Source organism: Cydia fagiglandana, chromosome 6 (assembly GCF_963556715.1).
Source record: "Cydia fagiglandana chromosome 6, ilCydFagi1.1, whole genome shotgun sequence".
In the NCBI taxonomy this organism is placed as follows: Eukaryota; Metazoa; Arthropoda; class Insecta; order Lepidoptera; family Tortricidae; genus Cydia; species Cydia fagiglandana.
The window spans coordinates 9,338,878-9,360,203 of record NC_085937.1 but is presented as its reverse complement, the minus strand read 5'-3'; the positions used below and the strand labels follow the sequence as shown (position 1 = coordinate 9,360,203).

At 39.8% G+C, this 21,326-nt stretch overlaps 2 protein-coding genes across 7 annotated transcripts in view; one reads left to right on the top strand and one right to left on the bottom strand.

Moving 5' to 3' along the window:
• The window catches only part of LOC134665114 (receptor-type guanylate cyclase Gyc76C-like), a 30,123-nt gene extending 12,469 nt beyond the window's left edge, over positions 1–17,654 (top strand). For 5 of the 6 annotated variants that reach the window (XM_063521941.1, XM_063521937.1, XM_063521940.1 and 2 more), the window contains exons 4-25: positions 605–802; positions 1,366–1,431; positions 1,676–1,916; positions 3,826–3,972; positions 4,848–5,050; positions 5,961–6,129; positions 7,044–7,213; positions 8,218–8,508; positions 8,850–8,969; positions 10,077–10,217; positions 10,987–11,058; positions 11,147–11,236; positions 11,326–11,401; positions 11,633–11,788; positions 12,186–12,375; positions 12,777–12,917; positions 14,419–14,641; positions 14,741–14,885; positions 15,388–15,590; positions 15,910–16,048; positions 16,763–16,910; positions 17,063–17,654. In XM_063521941.1, the coding sequence (XP_063378011.1) occupies positions 605–802; positions 1,366–1,431; positions 1,676–1,916; positions 3,826–3,972; positions 4,848–5,050; positions 5,961–6,129; positions 7,044–7,213; positions 8,218–8,508; positions 8,850–8,969; positions 10,077–10,217; positions 10,987–11,058; positions 11,147–11,236; positions 11,326–11,401; positions 11,633–11,788; positions 12,186–12,375; positions 12,777–12,917; positions 14,419–14,641; positions 14,741–14,885; positions 15,388–15,590; positions 15,910–16,048; positions 16,763–16,910; positions 17,063–17,573 (3,840 nt within the window). In that variant the 3' untranslated portion in view covers positions 17,574–17,654. Of the gene's footprint in view, positions 1–604; positions 803–907; positions 928–1,365; positions 1,432–1,675; positions 1,917–3,825; positions 3,973–4,847; positions 5,051–5,960; positions 6,130–7,043; positions 7,214–8,217; positions 8,509–8,849; positions 8,970–10,076; positions 10,218–10,986; positions 11,059–11,146; positions 11,237–11,325; positions 11,402–11,632; positions 11,789–12,185; positions 12,376–12,776; positions 12,918–14,418; positions 14,642–14,740; positions 14,886–15,387; positions 15,591–15,909; positions 16,049–16,762; positions 16,911–17,062 lie in introns of those variants that run through there. The other variant, XM_063521942.1, reaches the window with a different exon arrangement.
• A 2,920-nt stretch (positions 17,655–20,574) lies between these two features.
• LOC134665117 (speract receptor) overlaps positions 20,575–21,326 on the bottom strand; it is a 65,501-nt gene continuing 64,749 nt past the window's right edge. Inside the window, exon 26 of the mRNA XM_063521945.1 lies at positions 20,575–21,094. Coding sequence (XP_063378015.1) covers positions 20,837–21,094 — 258 coding nt within the window. The 3' untranslated portion in view covers positions 20,575–20,836. The remainder of the gene's footprint in view (positions 21,095–21,326) is intronic.

Genomic DNA, 21,326 nt, shown 5'->3' with positions numbered 1-21,326 from the left:
TTGTTTTGAAATATATCTATAAAATATTGATTTTGAACAGTCTTGATTTTCTTTGTGGGCAAAATACAGAGTAGATAGGATAAAAACGCCTTTTCGTATTCCTGACCTCGATATATTTTAAAATTAATGGAAATTGTTAAAGCTGCTTCTTAGAATGCAATTATAATTTTACCTACGCTTATATGCCTATGGGCCTGTCAATGCAAGTATTCATAGCTAAAGAGTTGCATTTACATCCCCATAGGCAGTCTCTTTATCGATATAAAACAAGAGGGAACTCAAAATTTATATACTCAATATATAAAATTTATTTAAGATGGCGTAACGAAAACGAAGTGTGACGTTACTCGACCCTGTCACTCTTGCTGCTTGAATCGTGATTTCCCAGTAACACGCAGTAAATTCCTGATTCATGGAATTAAGGTCAAGGTTAAAATGTATAATACTAACTTGCCATATATCCCGCTCAGAAATAACTTGGACGTTTGATATACATCGATAGGTCATTTAGTAAAAAGATCATTGCCAACGCTTAACTAAATCAGATTCTACTGCCAATGTCAGAAAAACTTACATGTCGTAATTTTTCTCAATGTCTGTACAGGTCAACAATCAAGACATTATCTTGCCGGACGTGGAACTTCTACTGGAGTGGAACGACACCCGCGGCGACACGGTGACGGCAACGCGGCTACTTACACACATGAGTTGCTCCGGTGTCGCCGCGTTCTTTGGGCCTGAGGGCCACTGCAACACGGAGGCCATTGTCGCGCAGTCCGTCAACTTGCCCATGATCTCCTATGTAAGTAGAGGTGGGGACACGGAGGTGCCGCGAATTCTCACGCACTTGAGTTGCTCGGGCGTCGCCGCGTTCTTTGGGCCTGAGGGCCGCTGCAACAGGCCGTTAACTTGCCCATGATCTCTTATTGACACCGATTTTATTACTAATACGTCGATCGATTGCTGCTTATTCAAATACCAACATATTTATAACCAGATCAGAGTAATGTGTATGATTTGGTTTCGCCTAGTTAGAATAACTATTCGTTTACGAGTAAATAATTATTATAGTTAATGAGTTTTACAGACATGTAAGCATGGTGTCGGCTTAGTTCATTATATAATCTAGGCAACACATTATTACATTTATCCTTGACATTAAATGTGACAAGTAAACATTTTTCTGTCTGTGTTTTTCCTGATCCTGTAAACTCTATCTGCGTATCTTGATATGATAACAGGCAAAAAATGTGGTTGTTTCACTCACATACGACAGTGAGCGGTCCCCTAACGTTTACCGAGTGTCTAGGGTTGGTCCTGCTCATGTTTCGTGAATCACTCGGCCATACTACTTTTCCTTTTCAGAAATGTTCCGACTACCAAACTTCAACCATCCCTAACTTTGCCAGATTGGAACCTCCAGACACACAGGTAAACACAACAATATTGACATATCGAGATTATCGAGTATAATTATGTCCCATAGAACTGCAAAGCTGCTTTTTTGAAACTATTTTTGCGAGAAACACAGTAATAATTTTCTACATTTTCGTAAACTATTCAATGATTGAGTGGTCAAAAACCAACCTTGGTAACCAAGTCACAGAGTTCGATTCCCAGTCTGTTTATTTTCTTTGCGCTGTTTGATATCTAATAAAACTTGATTTCTCTTTAGGCTACAAAATCAGTAATGGCGCTACTACGCTACTACCGTTGGAACAAGTTCAGCATAGTGTACGAGGAGTCGTGGGTGACGGTAGCGCTGACTCTGGAGAACCACGCCAAGAAGAACAACATGACCGTCAACCACCAGCGGCCGGTCATCGAGGGCTTCAAGTGCTGCTCCGAGAAGATGGCCTGCTGCGCGCCCGGCTTCTGGTACCAGTTCATACAGGACACCAAGAATAGGACCAGGAGTGAGTATACTTATTTCAATACAAGAATAAGCACCTACGTCACTAAAATGGATAACGCCGCGTTTTGAAAAACGAATTTTACAGTAATGACCCAGTGTATAATGTTGTGTTACTTGGGTAGTACTGCCCCATACTACTCAATCTACTCACGGCTAGGCGTGGCTCACTCCGCGATTTCATCGCTTTGCAACAGGTAGCTACAAGTAGGTACATCCGTTCCACACCAATTTTGGTGGCTAGCCATAAGCCGCGCGTGGCGCTGTCGCCACCTAGCAGCCATATCTGTCCTGATCGTAACAGACACGTTTTGTTAGAGAGAGTCTTCTGTTCCTAGTACTATTGTTTATTCTCCAATTGGATTCACCAAAATGGATTTCGCCGCGTTTTGAAAAACATTTTTTTACATAATGGTTCAGTCATCTATAATGTTATCTGATTATCTGTTACTTGAGTAGAACTGCCCCATACTACTCAATCTACTCGCAGCCCCAATAACTACATTTTAGTAGAGCTAAACTTGACGTGCATATACCAAGAGATAGCGGAAGCAGTTATAAAGTTGATCCAAATTTTTTTTATTAAGCTATGAGCTTCATCACATATGTTCCTTGAGTAATTCTAAGCATTTCAAGCCTGGGAGGCAATAAGAAATGTGTGTCTACTTGGATTTGTAATGGATTCAAACTTTCAACCCCTTTTTAACCCTGTTAGGGGATGAATTTTCAAAAACGCTGAAATTAGTTTTCTTTTATTTTAATAATATATCGTTTTACGAAGTTTCAAATTCCTAGCTTAAAATAAAACTTGAACCCCATACAAACTTTCATCCCCTTTTTAACCCCCTTAGGGGATGAATTTCTCAAAATCGCTTCTTATCTCTTGTACACTTTATAAATGTAATCAACTTTCTATCTTTTGTAGTTTCGGCTCCGCGTAGCAAAAATCTCCAACCAAATTTTTCACCTTTTTACGTTTTTCTTGTAAAATTACTATGAAACTGAAAAAAAACAAATATCAGCAATGAATTCTACGTCTTTGGTTTATACGAAAATGATACCAAACTTGCCCTAGTACCCACCAGGATCAGAATAGATTTTTTTTAAAGATGACGGGTGGCGGCCGTCTTTGTACAGACCCCAGGCTTGAAGTGCTTAGAATTACTTAAATATCAGATGTGATGAAGCTCATACCTTAATAAAATTTTTTTGGGTCATGTATGGCAGCGTTACATAACTGATTCCAGTAAGAGAGCAAGATATTTTCAAATGACAGTTGATGATTGTTTTAAGTAGTGAAACAGTCTGGTATAGTCTTGGACTAACATAAGCAACATTAGGGTCTGTAAACAATACGGATTACATTAATACAGGTTTATTTTATAGCAAAGGTATGTTTATTTGTAGACAAGTGGACTTAAATAAATAATGTTACCTATAATTAATCATTCCATGCATTATGTAGGATTACATTCTTGCAAACATATGGCAGTGGTGTTAAATTTTAATTTTATATCGCTGCGAATTTGCAACCATGTTTGTCATACGTACCATCGTCCAAGTGTTCACTGACAATTTGTTAAACCTATTTTAAAGACATAAAGACCACTATTCTGTCAGTTTATAGGAGTGTTGCTTTAGTGCAGCGGTCGGCAACCTTTTAGCAGCCAAGGGCCACATAGCAGTTAATGAAGTGGACGCGGGTCGCACTTTGTTAATATTTATGACTTTATCAGACATTGTCATTTGTCAATATTACATACAAAGTAGCCAGGGAGGCTCGCGGGCCGCAAGTGAGAGGTTCGCCGGCCGCGGGTTGCCGACCGCTGCTTTAGAGCGTCAATTTTAACATCTGTATGCAATAATTACTCAACTCGAAATAGTATTAAAATGTTTGTCTATTTATATTTCAGTATACGTGTTTTTGGGATCAACGTCGGGGTTAATCGACATGATGCAAGCCATGGAATCCTTGCAGTTATTCGTTAATGGCCAGTACATGGTCATATTCGTCGATATGATAACTTACTCGCCTAAAGAAGCTATGAAGTATTTAATCAGTAAGTGTTTATTTTTAGGGTTCCGTACCCAAAGGGTAAAACGGGACCCTATTACTAAGACTTCGCTGTCCGTCCGTCCGTCCGTCCGTCTGTCACCAGGCTGTATCTCACGAACCGTGATAGCTAGACAGTTGAAATTTTCACAGATGATGTATTTCTGTTGCCGCTATAACAACAAATACTAAAAACAGAATAAAATAAAGATTTAAATGGGGCTCCCATACAACAAACGTGATTTTTGACCAAAGTTAAGCAACGTCGGGAGGGGTCAGTACTTGGATGGGTGACCGTTTTCTTTTTGCTTTTTTTTGTTTTTTTTTTTGCATTATGGTACGGAACCCTTCGTGCGCGAGTCCGACTCGCACTTGCCAGGTTTTTCTTCTGTTTATATCTATGCATGTCTATTGACAATTGTTCAATGTTATAGTAGTTGGCTAGTTTAGGCATGCCTTTAAGATACAACTCATACTACTATGCGTTAAAGCGAGTGTGATACTACATATACTTAGACATTTATAATTAAACATAAAAGTATGGTATACGGGATTTATTTCAAATCGATTCGGTCTTTGATGATTCAACTTTGCTCACCAGAAACGCGCTTTTGTATTAGCACAATGCCAATTTTTTATAGAATGTGACAGTATGGCGCCAACTGAAGTTCTCGAAACGCGCCGCAAAACTCGCTCTAGACTTTGATCTTTCTGACGTCGAACTTTTAACCCCCATCGACCTACTAAGTTTTAGTTTCCTCGTAAGACCCAGGGCAATTTTGACGCTTTTGAATTTGGAACTATATGGGTTCAAAACTCGAAATAATTTGTACTTGTACAAGTACACGGGGACTTACGAGGGTAACATATGTTTACTTTCAGAGACCGAGGACCGGGGATCACAGCCCGGTTGCGAACACGTGTTCACGAGCGAGTTCAAAAAGCGAGCGCAATCGCTGCTGGTGGTGGTGTCCTCCGAGCCAGACAGTTCGTACGAAACGTTCACGAATAGAGTACGGAAGTACAACACCATGAAACCGTTCGACTTGGGATTGCCGACCATATTTGGAAATAAATTTACGAAGGTAATTTTGAATACTTGATTAAACGGATCTATCGAAGGATCCGTCAGTTAATGATGTATAGAACTCTTCCTTCATCAACCTTCCAGGGGCGGAGCGTTTCAACCATGTCTGAACCCGTTTTTAGGGTTCCGTACCCAAATGTTAAAAGGGGACCCTATTACTAAGACTCCACTTCCGTCTGTCTGTCACCAGGGTGTATCCAGGTTGAAATTTTCACAGATGTATTTCTGTTGCCGGTATTACAACAATACTAATACTAAAAGGTACGGAACCCTCGGTGGGCGAGTCTGACTCGTACTTGACCGGTTTTCATAAATAAATTGGCGGCTTTTTACCCTAAGAATTAAACATAACTTAGATCTATGCAAAATTGTAACATAATTTGATTTATGACATAGCAGCATAAATTTCAAACAATACCATATGTTGACTTAGGATAACTTAGGATGGTATCCCATCTGTCCAATATATTGGTCAAATGTGTATTTACGTCTCACAGTTTGCTTGATTAGAGAATGAGACGCAATGTACATTTGACAAAGAAATCGGACAGGTGGAAAACCACCCTTACTCATATAGTTAGTGTTTTTTAGCATTAGAAATAAGGTAAACAATCTTGATGTGTCTTTTACTTGAAAAACACATTTTAAAAATAAGTTTCAGCAAATATGTAACAATTATGAATGTAATACGATCATTTATATTCGTCTGCTTTCATAAGTAATAGTTATTGATTTTTAAAAAGCATTTTTCAATTAAAAGACATGTCAAGATCGCTTACCTTCTTTGAAGTTCTTTCTAATGCTAAAAAAACAAACTATAGATATGCATTGACATATACCTCTTAGAGTACCACTATTTCAACAATCTTATTTACAATAAGTTTAACAATGGCGTTTTCGTTTTTCAGTTCGTTTCCATTTATGCCGCATACTTGTACGACTCCGTGAAACTGTACGCGAAGGCGTTGGATAAACTATTGAGAGAGGAAAAGAATCTGACGTATGAGAAAGTGATGACCATCTCAAGGAACGGTTCACGAATAGTAGCCAAAATGATCGAGTCGACACCTTATAAAAGTAAGTTATCTACAAACTTGATCTGTATCTAGATACCGCGTTGCTCCACTCCTTAATAATCATTCTTTCAAAAAGTACCATTATTATTTTAAGCATACTGTATTTAAAATAAATTATTTTACGCCATGCATGAAATATAGCACCAGATAATTATTAGAAAAACATAGGAGTTATTTTTAAACACAAGTTTAATTTAATAAATCGGATAGAAAGATAAAAAGTAGGTGATTCGACCGTGACGTCACGATGTAATGTTTCATATCAATCGCCAACAAACTGCAATTGCAGTTTGGCGAGGAATATAATGTTTATAAAAGTGTTGTGTACTTTATGATAAATAAATTAAAAAAATATATATAGATATATATATATAAATTCCATATTAGCAAATCGTTTTGACAGTTCTAAAAAAGTAACTGATTTGACTAGTAGGAAAATACCGTATTGGCGCCACCAGCAATCAGCATAGAGGTAAAAATATTTTGGAAAAGTAATGCGTAAGGGTGGTATTCCTCCTATCTAATTTCTTTGGCCGAAGTGTTTTGCGTCTCACATTTTGATTTAATGAGAGAGTGAGGCGCATTAACATTAGACAAAGATATTGGACAGGTGGAATTAAATACCACCCTAACATAAATGCTATATCAGTAAATATTATCGCTGAAAAATGTAGTGGCTGAACTTAAAAAATATTCAATGCAACTTTAATAGCGCGTAAAATTGTCACCAAAGAGTTACAGACTGTACTCGTGATTAATGTATCGTTGTTGTTACTAAGACGCGTCTATGTTCGTATTCTTTAAAATTGTGCCTATTTCATGAAAACAACAGTGGCAATCCTTCTTAAAATCATCACGAAAAAGGTCCCTTACTAAAATGATGGATATGTAGTATTGACGAATGAATGCTTGCAGGTGTCTCCGGAATGATGATTCGTCTGGACGAGCGGGCCGACTCCGAGGGTAACTTCTCTGTGCTCGCGTTCAAGGCGCGCTCGGCCAGCAACCTCAGCGACGACGACGTCAACTGCACCTACAGCATGATCCCCGTCGGCCACTTCCAGCAGAGCAGCCGCGAGTTCCCTGTCAGTATAATGATATCCCTAACCTTTTCCTCAAGTTCCATAGTAGGTCTGTGCCCAGCAGTGACAATGATGAATGATGATGAATGATGATGAATGATGGCAATGATGGCGCGTATTGGCGTATTGGCGTGGTGGCGTTAAAGAGTCGGTTGTCTAGCAACAGAGCTAACAGCAGACGACGACTAGCTGCATACCTAACCTAACGGTGATGTTGGAGTTATAGGACAAATGGAGTTTAGTTGTAGAGTCTTGATTCTTGATTTTTCCCCCTTGGTGTCAGGGGCGTGTACAACGCCCTTGCGACAGATGGCAAAGTAACAAACTATTTAGAGCGAAAATATAAATAATAGATGATATGAATTATTTTTATAGTAATGTAAAAATAAATATGCTCTTGATAACTGCCTGTCTTCAACTCTCTATGCCAGATAATTTATGTACTTATTAAGTTCTGTCATTGATAATTTGACTAGGTGACCTCACATATGATTAATTACGCGTAAATGCAGATACTCTCATCTGTAATGTAGTAATATAATTAATGCTAAGTAATCAAATGTGCGTACCTAACGACTTGTCTAATGCTAGACGTGGCACACCCATGACATTAACCCTTTAGTCCGTAGCGGCAACATACTTGCCATCATACTTAAAACAAAAAACGCATCTCTACTGTAAGAATTACGGTTTGAAATCGAATGACTGGAAATGAATGTCAAATGGTTAAATGGTTAAGCCCAAACAACCGAATCTAATTAAGTGTTTACATTGTTGGTTCGCGTAGTCCCATTAATACTGTCAAATGTAACAATCATAACATAAAATACGTATATGAGCGGTCGGTATAATTTTAACTTGTACTTCAATCCCAGTTGTTGACGTTGATTTTCAATGTTTGAATGTCTACTAAAAACTTCAAGCTGCCTTACTAGCCCAATGAAAAAAAAAACTACTTAAACATCTTCATACTTGTGTGTTAAATAGACCTATCCCCATCATTTCAGGAATACAAAACGAACCCGCGCATCCAAATCGACTGGCCCGACAACGTGAAACCCGAGGACGAACCCTCATGTGGTTTCCTTAACGAGAAGTGTCCCAAAGATGACTCCCAGATCACCGCCCTAGTGGTCGCCGGGACGCTGGCCGTCACGCTGTTCTGCACTCTAGTCGTTACTATTAGCATTTACCGCAAGTGGAAGATCGAGCAGGAGATAGAGGGTCTACTCTGGAAGATAGATTCGCAGGATATCAATGGATATTATGGCAGTGGATTAGTCTGGTCACCTAGTAAGGTAGGTTTGATATGAGCCAACACACTTCCTTTAACATTTTATCTGGCTTATTTTATAATTACTATATCCGGGTGGAGTTAACCGGGTAAACCGTTAACCCAGTGGCAAATTGTACTGGTAACCATACCATGGCTTAACCGGTTAACCCCGGGTTAGTGGGATGGTGCAAGTGGCCCATGAATCACATCTATAATTCTGTAGGGATAGCATTTTGACATACGCAAAAATATTTACGCCAGCTTCGTCTGGTCGAACTTCTTCATTTCTTTATAATGTATTCGTCATGTTTATGAAATCATGAAATAGAAATCATGTGTTTGAAATGTTGTTTTTTTTTTCAGTTAAGTTTAGCGAGCGGCATATCGTGCGAGAGCCGATGCTGCCCTCAGATATTCGCGGAGACCGCTCAGTACAGGGGCAATGTTGTTAGGATTAAGGAGTTGAAGTTCTCCAAAAAGAAAGTAAGTTCATTCTGGATTTGTTCCTTGATTTGTATTTCTTGGAAACGAAACTTTTGTGTCATAGCTGATAACGTAATTAATGTACCTACTGAATTATCTCGTGAATTTACACGAAGGATGTTTAGGGATAAGTTTGCCTTACTGTACACACCTTACTTAAGTTTGCCTTACTGTAAAGTTGGTACTACACCTTTATCTGCCGTACGCTATGGTTTACATACAATAAAGTGTTTATGTATTAGGTACTTACTAAGGAATAAAAAGTATAAAGTTGGAATATCTTGGAAGACCTTCATAGGCTTAATAAATACATACATTAAAATATATCAAGGGGTGTGATGGTATTAGTTTTACTAATGGATGGCTTATGGTTCCAAATTACGCTATGATAGTGTTAATGTTTGTAATTGATTTGTCGTATGGCACGCACGAACGGCGGTCGTAGGTAGGAGCGAGAAACAGCGATCCGATCTTTCGTTCCCACCTATGGCCGACGTTTTTAAAGTTAGAAATAATGAATTCAAGGACAGGGTATTTTCATGCTTCTTTAATAGAGAAAATACGTGGTATGTCTTTATTGCATGTGTCTTATCTAATTTTTATTATATCTTCTTGTTCACTTTATATTTTAACACAAATACATGCATCTCACAAAGTGTAACGTGGTCTTTAATATTATATTATATTAATAATGTATACCTAGAATTAGCTAAATTAGAAGTAAATTATTTATAAACGGTTGTTGCACGTCATTGGCTAAAATATAATTTCAATTAAATTTGATTTGTCCAATACCAACGATCCAACTTTCTTCAACATTCATTCGTAATACCTTTCTCGTCATATGACTTTCATCACTCCGCATCAAATAAGGAATGTTACTAATGTTTGGAATTATCAAATTGGTTGTACTGCAAAGCCGACCACTGACTAACAGTCCGCCGGACGATATCGGCCGGTCAGTTGTTCGGAACTGTCACATTTTTGTTCTAACTGACAGGCCGATATCGTCCGGCGGACTGTTAGTCAGTGGTCGGCTTAAGTCGCGTCCCGACTCTTATTTGACTTGAGTTCTATATAACTAATATTGATGTCGTGACTCGGCAGGACATTCCGCGTGACGTGATGAAGGAGATGCGGCTGCTGCGCGAGCTGCGGCACGACAACCTCAACTCGTTCATCGGCGCCGTGGTGGAGCCGCTACGGGTGCTGCTCGTCACCGACTACTGTGCCAAGGGGAGCTTGTATGTGAGTACCTAGTCTGAGTCTTCTGTACCTAGTACTATTATTTATTCTGTGCCTAAGGCGCAAGGCCCTACCTATAGTACTTCTTCAGTGCGATGAAATTTAAACCATATTCAATTGGAACAGAGATGCATTTCTTTTGTTTCGTTAAAATTTCAAACAAGTAAAAATCAACTCTATTCCCTGCACTAAAGGTTCAAATTTCAGTGGCAACTTTTAGGTTTTTCATTTGTATGGCTGGGCCTTAGAGGGATATAACTTGGCATTGACATTTTGCTGGTCCAATATTAGATTTTCAAGATAGTTGAAATTCGACTTAATGTCACTATGACAATGTTCAAATTTCAGTTCGATAAAAGTGAAACATAGAACCCTGTAATATTGGGCCAGCGATTTCACTTTCTGTCCCCTAACGTTCATGTACGCTTCCGTTCGTGTTGGAGGATATGCCACCTTGTGGCCTAAATCAAAAACTTTTGGCCTTCGCGCCAATACACAACCAACCTGCAGTTCTAGCAAGTTTCCTAAATTCAAGCTTTTCACAGTAACTGTACAAAATCGTCCACAAAAACGATATCGTCATTCGAATGAGCATAGTCAGCTATAGAGAGAGTTAATATCCTGCATAGAAGTTTGTTTGCAGGGGGGTCAACTATCTCTGCAGCTGTATTGCGTCAACGTCAAGTAAAAACCTTGTTTTTCATATTGTGTGGAAAAATGGTATAATAATTTCTGGTTAAATCAATTCTCATTCATTTTTGTATTGTTTCAGGATATAATTGAAAATGAGGATATAAAATTGGACCAAATGTTCATATCATCGTTAGTACATGATCTCATAAAGGTGAAGTATAACTTTCAATTATTTAAAACTTCTTTATTTATTACATTTAAATACCTTAGAGTAATCATTATAAATGTATTCATTTCAGGGTATGACGTTTATTCATAATTCTCCATTAGTGTTTCACGGAAATCTCAAATCCTCGAATTGTGTAGTTACTTCAAGATGGATGCTTCAGGTAATATTTTTCTTCTTTTCGCGTTTGATACATTAATTAAATAATAAATTTTATCTTGTGCCGTGATCTGTGAATTATTTCTTTTACAGGTTACTGACTTCGGTCTTCATGAATTAAGGTACTCTGCGGAAGTAGGTTTCATGGGCGATCATCAATATTACAGAGGTAATTTCATATTTCATTTCATTTAGATTCATCAAAGCTGGTATGATTAAACTCAAGAAAAATGCAAAAAGTACCCTTGTACGTTACAATTTGTCAAAATGTGTAACTCGTCTAGTTCATTTTATTCATGCCAAATTTTGGGAACCTGTACTTTATTTTTTATTATAGTATGTATCATGTTTTCATGGTACTACTTTGGATTTACACAATTAAAACGTGTGTGGTGTCCAGGTTTGCTGTGGAAGTCACCAGAGCTGCTTCGGGAGTTAGACGACCCAAACGGCACGGTGGGCGGCACGCAGAAGGGCGACGTGTACGCGTTCGGCATCATACTGTACGAGATTATCGCTCGCAAGGGCCCGTTTGGCAATAGCCTAGATCCCAAAGGTAAGTTGTCAGCTCAAAGTCTCCGAAACCAAGACACGTAACTTAGGGCTCATTTAGACGGTGCGAGAACTCGCATGCGACTTTCATTACATTGCGTTTTTTGATCGGTCGGCTGAACTGATGTAACCTGAATGGTCCGCAATGTAACTAAAACCGCATACGAGTTCGCGCGCCGTCTAAATGAGCCCTTTTCCATGGATTCTCGAAGCATTTATACTTAAAAAATTTAGCAATACCATCGGCGCCTCGTTTTATAAGTTCCCATCCAATCCAATAAAGCTTTACGGTCAGATGGTTGGCCATCGATAGACTTTACATCTAATACGAGTATATCAAGGAATCTTAAATAAGATGATTCCATTTACAAATTGTGACGATTATTTATTTGTCGACACAGAAATAGTGGAGCGCGTGAAGCGGGGCCGAACTGAGGGCGAGGAGGTGTTCCGGCCCGACACGAGCGCCCTGGTCGGCGTGGCCGAAGATTACGTGCTGCAGACCATGCAGGACTGCTGGGCCGAAGAACCGGCTGCAAGACCAGACTTCGTCACGTTGCGTAACCGGCTCAAGAAGATGAAGTCCGGCAAGTACGTCTCGCTAATGCCTTCGCTCTGTTTTGTGTATCTAAGAATTGTTTCGATCAAGAAGGCTGACGTTAGAAGCTGTAACACTGATTACTTAAGTGAAACTAGATTTAGTAAAATTGCGCCAACAGGCTCCGTCTGGCAATATCCCACCATTCTCTTTAATGTTTGATAAATTTCACACGTTTAACCAAAAAGACTGCTTAGTTTAAAAGTTTTTTTCCAAATCTCACTGTGCAACAATGCACCTTGGCTACCGACCGATATCCTGGTCACGGCACCAAAATGGAACCTCAATTTAAAAATTACATGAAATGAAACCACAAATGAAAAAAAAATTATAAAGTCCATAGTTTCTATTACGTACGTTTATATACATGAATAACGTTGTTTTAACTTCTCAGGTCTAGGAATATAATGGACCAAATGATGGACATGATGGAGAAGTACGCTAATAATTTAGAAGAACTAGTCAATGAGAGAACGAGGCTATTGTTTGAAGAGAAGCAGAAGACGGAAGATTTATTACATAGAATGCTACCAAAGTATGTATCGCAATACCTTATACCTTTACCTCTTTATTTATTGGGTAGGTACAACATGGATACATTTTCTTTTATCCCTTACGATTATACCAAACAGTAATGTCCACGACATCAAGTTCTAATGTCAACTTCCATACTATGTTAACCCAGCTTCACTAATTGTGTTAATTTAATGTGTGCATGTAAACTACTACCTGGTTAGATATAAGCCATCATTACGAGTTACTAATAAATTGCTGTAAACAAGAAAGTGAAGGAAAACGCAAATACAACAAGCTGAAGCAGGGGTGTGAAACTCTGACGATTGGCGGCCGCTTTAGTGTGCACACTGGTTTACATTTTGTCCAGTTATCTGATATTTGGATTCATCCATCAACATTTACTTCACATTTAAGTAGTTATCATGCTCTTTTAAGTATGCCTTTATAATTAAATATACACTTGTTTTACTGATTTCAATTATTTTGGGAAAGGAGAATTTTCATAACTGCGTTTCTAAGTAGTAAAACTAACAGGATGGCGATAACAGGATAATGAAGATACATATTGGAACAAATACTGACACTCTCTGACTTGTTGTATTTTCTTTAGTGAATATTTAAAAATATTTTGTGATTAGCAATTCATTTCAATGTATATAAGAATAGTGACGTCTTTTATGAAATATAAATGCTTCGTTTTGTTATGTATATTTAAATTAAAATTTTTATGGTTTTATTTCTTAGCTCAAGTGGTTTACATATTTTAGAAAGCTTTTTAATTTCTGTAAATCACCCTCAAAATCTAAATAGAAATTAAATGATTGTTATGAAAAGCTCTGCCGTGAACAATAGTAGACCTTGGAAAACCACCTATATCTGTACCCTCACCGGACTAGATACAAATACACAGCCAAGATTTCCTACCGAAGACATGGACTTGATGTAAACCGTGGTACATTATTGTATAAAAATTGTAAATGTATTCACTTTGTTGTACTTGTGTTCTTTTCCAGATGTGGAGGTTGAATCCATTATAGAAATGTCGTGAAAATGTCTTGAGGTAATTAACTCCCTACTGGTAGTTCGGTGCGCAGATGCCCTGCCTCGGCAGGCGGTCTCGCTTGTTCTAACACAGTTTGAGTAGTAGTAGAGCTTGCTTTGGGTTTTGTGGCGGTTTCTCGAGCGTCGTGTTCGGTGATGGCGTTTTTCTTCTCTCTGAACAGGACTTAGGTTAATCTAGTATTAAAATAGCTCAGTAAATTGGCATGGTATTTAGTCTAGCAGTAAATTTTATTTTTAAGATTGCCTATTGGCCTTGGCTCATAGTTAAATAGTCGAGTGAACGTAGATTCTGACACTAATGTAGTAAGTATCGTTTGACGCTAACATCGCAATTAATTCACTTTTTGTAGGTTAGCACGGATTTATTCACGGATTGGCTTGTAATATTTGAAGATTGTTTTGCGATATAGTTTAGTTTATATCGATAGCACTGTAATACGTGTGGGTTATTGTTGCAGGTCCGTTGCGCGACGACTGACGACGGGTGAAGGCGTGGAGCCGGAGTCGTTCGACTCGGTGACGATCTACTTCAGTGACATAGTGGGCTTCACCGCCATGTCCGCGGAGAGCACGCCGCTGCAGGTCGTCAACTTCCTCAACGATCTCTACACCGTGTTCGACAGAATCATTAGAGGCTACGACGTCTATAAAGTGGAAACTATAGGCGACGCTTACATGGTGGTAAGTCTATAATAATTTGGATAACAAAACACTTAACACTAAATCTTTCCTTAATTAGGTCGAAAACGTCGCCAGGTTTTAAGCTAGTAATTGTTCCAGGTATCGGGTTTACCAATCAGAAACAACGACAAGCACGTGGGTGAAATCGCGTCGATGGCGTTGGAGTTATTAAACGCCGTCAAAAGTCACAAAATTTCGCACAGACCAAATGAAACTCTTAAACTTAGAATAGGAATACACACAGGTAATATACGATTTTTTTGTTCCTATTTATTGCGAAGGCATTTCCATGGTATTCCACCTATCCAATTACTTTGTCCAATGTGTATTTGCTTTAATGAGAGAGTGAGGCTTACTGACATTGGACAAAGAAATTGGACAGATGGAATACCACCCTAAAATGTATGAACACAAATTCATTCCTAATAAGATACTGAAGTTTAAAGTTAAACTTGACTTATAACTTGAGTCCTTCGAATTTAAAAAAAATAAGTACAGCGAGTTTTCTCCACTTGGTTAAAGTAATTCTCGGGTGCGGCGTAAAAAAGAAATAGCTACATTTTATTCGTTTTGTTACATTTAAAAATAAAAATATCACAATGGGTGCGGCGTAAAAAGAAATAGCTACATTTTATTCGTTTTGTGACATTTAAAAATAAAAATATCACAATATTCTAGGCGTTTTCCATTCAAGTGTCATAGCCATGGGAACTCTCTTGTAATATATCTGAGTATTTGTCTTGCAGGGGCGGTAGTAGCAGGCGTAGTGGGTCTAACGATGCCTCGCTACTGTCTGTTCGGCGACACGGTGAACACGGCGTCGCGCATGGAATCCACGGGCGAGCCGCTCCGCATCCACATCTCGCCGAGTTGTAAACTAGCGCTCGACAAGATCGGCGGCTACATCGTGGAGCCCCGCGGCGCTATCGCCATCAAGGGGAAGGGGGAGGTACGATACCACTACATGTAATATAACAGCTGGAGTCCACTGCTGCGCATACATCTCACCCAACAATAGTTGTAACTGAGCCATTTTCTCGCCTCCCTCTCTCTCTCTTCCTTCCTTGCCGTGTCCGGCAATGGCGACTTCATCAATAATTCTTATCCGGATTATGAAATGCCCTAATGTGGCTCGCAAAACCAAACTTTGTCTTTAAGATGGGGTCACACACACGCATCTTCCCTAACGACATTTCAAAAGTAAATGTAAATTGAAATAGTATAATAATAGTACATATCATGCTATTTAGTTTTGTTTTTTATTTTAGATTCAAACGTACTGGTTGGTGGGTACGACGGAGAAAGCGATCCAGAAGCGATTCGTGGAAGGCGACGACCTGCGGCCGCTGTTCTGTCGACCGAGGCGGAGCCCACGGCTCGCGGACTCGAGGCATCCTTCACTATCAGGTATGAGTTGGTTTAGTTTTTTTTTTGAAAATTTAAGCACCTACTTATAATCAAAATAAGTTGACTAGTTTTAAATTAGGGGCCTTTGTTATCTGTAGACCTCGCAAACGGTTCTGCCAAAAGCTTAATCGACAAAAATACTTATAATTATCAATTTATTAAATCTATGTATGACAATCGGGTAACAAACGCGACTATGTGAAGCTTTAAGCTTCGCTCGCGCTTCGCGCTCGCTCGGTCAATGACTTTATCTCAAATGAATGTTCAGTCGACCAATGTAGTACTCAACTATTTTGCATTTAGATCAATTTTAAAATGACAGTACACCTAGACCTTAGAGCATTTAGTAACTGGAGATGTCATCGCTGTCATTTTCTTTACAAAACAGTCTGCCGATTTTTGCGGGGGAGAGGATGTCAAATGTATGGCTATTTCTACATGATTTGTACGTAACGTACAAACAGCCATGTCAGACAGTTTGCACAATTGTGCAAGTTTTTCGGCAGAGGGGTAAGTTCTTAAAGGCGACTCCAGTTATTAAATGCTGTAAAACTTAGAGTCTAAGTCTTAGACGAATGGGGCAACGGAATTGGCATTAGTTTCTGGGATTTTTATTTGATTTGTGAAAAATTCTTGCCGGCTTGGTGATCTACATATTTTTGATGTCCATGTTCCCGGTGTCTTGTGGTAACGTTTGTCGTTGTTGTTGCGCAGGCGGCGGCAGCGGCGGCGGCAGCGTGGTGCGGCAGCGCGCGGCGTCGGGCGCGCGCGGCTCGCGCTGCTCGCTGCCCGCGCCCGCCGCGCCCGCGCCCGGCACGCCGCCCCCGCAGCGCCGCGCCAAGGACATGCTCGCCAAGGCCAGGTAACCACCACTAACTTACATGACGCCGAAAACCCCCAACCCGACTTTTCCCTACATGATATTTCAGGTGACTGTTGATCGCTACCGAGACCAATTTATTGTTAGCATAGCATTTAAATTGTTGCTACACAAAACGTGTCGCTTCGTTGCAGGAATGCGCTAAGTTCGATCGCGTCGTCGACGGCGGGCGAACGGGGCGAGCGGTCGCCGTCGCCGACGCGGACGCTGCGCTACGCGGCGTCGCTGGACGTGCTGCCCGAGCGGCGCCGCTCGCCGCGCCTGCGCCGCCAGCACACCACGCGCTCGCTCGACGCCGAGCCGGAGCCCGTGGCCACGCTCACGCGGCCCGGCGACCCCGTCTTCAACGGCACCGTCATCGGCATCCTCGCCGACCCGCGCCAGGAGGAGGACTCGCCGCTGCTGCGCAAGTGCAGCCTGTACAACAAGCCGCCCGCCAAGCGGAAGGTGCACGACTCGAGCTACATCGAGTTCTACAAGAAGTGGCGGTCGCTGGAGAACGTGGCGGACGCGGCGGAGGCGCGCAAGCTGCCGCGGCTGGCGCTGCGCTCGTGGCTGCTCGGCATCTTCGCCGGCCGCTCGTCCACGCCCTCGCTGCGCCGCGCGCCCGGCCCGCCGCTGCTCGACACCGAGTCGGCCGTGTGACCCCCCCGCACGCCCCGCACGCCCCGCACCCCCCACACCCGGCCCAAGGACCGCGCCCGATACTGAAGCCTAGAAGGCGAGTCTCGAGTAGTCGAGCCGGTATTTATGAGGACGTCAAATATAATTGTAATTACGGCTTCATTTTGTAGCAGGTTCCGTGCAACTCGGATTCTAGGCTTTAATATTCTTAGGTTTCCTAGATGTATATTAGCCGTATCGACTGTTGTAAATAATATGTCTAAGTAAAACGATGTTACCGTGAAATGTGAAATAAGAGTTTAATGTTATTAAATAATTTCTATTGAACGTTGTCTCTTAATAACTTAATACTGACACAGATCACATTGACGCTATAAGTATCGTCCGTACACTGAGCTTACGTATAAACTATCCTATCCCGGCTTTGCCTGGTTTTCGCTAACTTACGGGGCCGACTCTTTCGTCATACTTCATAATTATATTAACATCAATTTCCTAACAAACATAAATACCCAAACAGATAGGTTTGGCACATATTTTTTTATGAATCGACTCAACAAAATCCAGTCAACAATATTGAACCTTCATTTCATACAGAAAAACATTCACTATTCCAGCCTTTAGTCTGGCAACTTACACATTTTTTATCTATATTACTCTCATTAACAGACAAGTTATTGTGGCAAAATAAAGTGATCGACAAAATGAAATATCGACATGTCTGTTATCTTTTGGCACTGTATACCTACTACAGTTTACGTTTTTATTTTTAAGTACACTAAATAGAATAAAGAAATTATATACGCCCCAATTTCACATCGGTGACAGGTGCGGCGAATTGTAAAATCACTGTTGCTGACGTCACAGGCATCCATGGGCTACGATTACCACTTACCATCGGGCGGGCCGTATTCCTGTTTGCCACCATCATTGTATTATTTAAAAAACCTTTATTATATCGGAAAAAAACAGATATTTCTCCTGCGAAGTTTCTGACAATTGTCAAAGATTTAGAAGAATTGTAGGTAATTCTTGACAGGCAGCGAACTGATATACATGGAAGTATTCTGTCCGCTCAGTTATGACCCAACGTAAACTATTCGATTGTAGGCGGTGCTTACAAACTGTTCGATTCGCAACTTCAGTTCGACCGAGATGACAGTCAGTGACGGATGGCTAAATTGATTTATAAAAACAACGTTTTTTTTGTAATTAAAAATGTCTTAATGTGTCGTGAAGTGGTGCAGAAGTTATTTTAGTTCATACTAAGGACAGTGGAATCACTTTTCACTTGTAGTAAACATATAACTTCAGTAAAATTTGGAATAAACATGACGATTTATTTTCAATACTACCGTGCTAGGCTAAAACGTAACAACTGCATACGACTTTCATAACAACATACGACTTTTTAAATTGCGAGGATAATAGGGATGGTGTTATGCCAAATAAAGTAGACCATTTTATTAACTTGTGTTTAGTTTAGGTATTTTCTATATAATTATAAATGTAGTAATAAAATCCTTCTTACAGATTTGTATTTTCCTTTTTTATTTCATGAGATGGAGCTATAAAAAAACTACCTAGTTATTTCAAATTAATAATCAAATTTGGTATTGTCATTTTACATTACTTTCCATTCAGATTCGCACAAGATGCTATTCGCAGAGAACTATGGAAAAAGCTGTCCAATTAGAGAGACATGAAATTGAGTGGATGCCTGTCAAGATATCTAGAATATGTTCTATTCACGAGATATACCCGTGAGATAATCATACCCGGTCTATGTAGATACATTTTTTTCTATCGCGCTTTCACTGGATTAATTTAACAAATACACACATTATCTGAAAATGTTGATCATTTGAATCCACCCTCTACGTCTACTGTCACATATATGTAGGTTCTCTCTCAAGCCATTTCCGTCAGTAGAAAAGAGCGGCAAATTTAGAAAATAAAGCGCGCGAATGGCTGTGGTCCCATACAAAATTTTAATGTTGCACCTTTTTTTCTAATGACAAACTTGCTTGACCAACTATATACATATAAAATATTTCCATTGGAACTGGAAGTGGGGATTTATTGTGACTCCGCCTGTTTAAATATTTTTGACCCGATTCGTGTACCCATGTAAATTTTGCAGACTGTATAGCCAGTCCGATTTCTAAGATCAAGTTCGCCATACATTTCAGTACTTACTTTATCTTAGAAAAACGGACAGACTATACTTGAACGTAACTTCGCACTGCCATACAAATTGATACTAAAATATACAAAATACTTATTATAGCGGAATACATTTATACAACAATGATATATTTACTTATGTTGAGTTAGTCTGTCATTTCATAACAACATTTTAACTAGTTATCTTTTAATCTGCATTAAATTATTATACGTGAATTATTTGACTGGTTCTTCAATGTATGGCATAAACCTATCCCTGTCCAAGTCATATTCTAATCAAATATGAGCCGCGAACTCTCAGCGGCCAGTACGTACAGCAAGAAGGTTATTAGCGGATTAATGTCGCTGATTGGTAGTTATTGACATTATATGCATTACATCTACACTTAGCTATGTACCATTAGTATAATAAAGACGACTATTATTTCGTTTACCAGCTTTGATTACAGGCTCTGTAAGCGCGTCGTCTTATTTGAATGTAGGCGTAATTGTGTATGTGTGCTAATTGGGCCCGAGAATGTGAACGGTAATGTTCCTAAAGGCGGTTTCCATACTAAATATATGCGTTCACTGTTGACAGGTAATGAGTTATATGTCGGAATTTCGTGACAATTGTAGTGTTTCTTGTGACAATTGTCATAAACTTAGCAAGAGAAATATCTGTTTTTTTCCGATATCATAAAGTTTTTTTTAGTAAGAAAATGATGGTGGCATACAGGAATACGGCCCGCCCGATGGTAAGCGGTAACCGTAGCCCATGGATGCCTGTGACGTCAGCAACAGTGATTTTACAATTCGTCGCACCTGTTACGTTGGTGAAACAGGGGCCAGTTTGTAATCGATTTGCGTTCTTAAAATTTGTCGTTAATTTACAGCAAGTAGAAGTTATCTATTAATTATTAATCTGTTGACTTATCGATAACAGATTTATCGATGTATCATTTTTTCAAACACTTGTTTGATTCCACAAAAGCTTCTATGTCTGTCATTAAACAAAAATAGAGAGCTTATCAGAAAAGAGCCTCTAACATCCTATGCTATAGGCCCAGGGCATCGCCCATGACTAGTGCGAGGAATTAATAAGTACATGTATTAAGTCACGCGTCCGCGAGCAGCGGCACACCTGCTTCGTTCTCGCTGTAAGAACACCCGTTGACCACGAGCTTTATATCGCAGGGCTTGGTGCGTTTGTTCTCGTGGGGCAGGGTGGCGCAGGAATTATTTGGGATAGGAGCTGGTGGCGACTCCGTGTGCTCGATGATGGGGCAGGACACGCTGGTCTGCTCGTGTCGGAGGCTGGGCGCTTCTAAGAAGTCCCCGCGTTGCGCTGTTGTTAAATGACCGTCGCCTATCACCTAAAACACGATATAGGGCGTGATATAACTTAACGATTCACACCTATATCTTATAGGGCGCGTCATAGTAGAGTCAAAGGAAATTGAACCTTCTATTCAGATTATATCGCGTTCAAATTTCTTTGACTGAAGTAAGACGCGCCCTGACTTGTGTGAATCGTACAAAAGCCTCATGAAAAAGCTTTGAATTATAGAAACATTTTCTATTTTAACTGTAATATTTAAAGGTAAT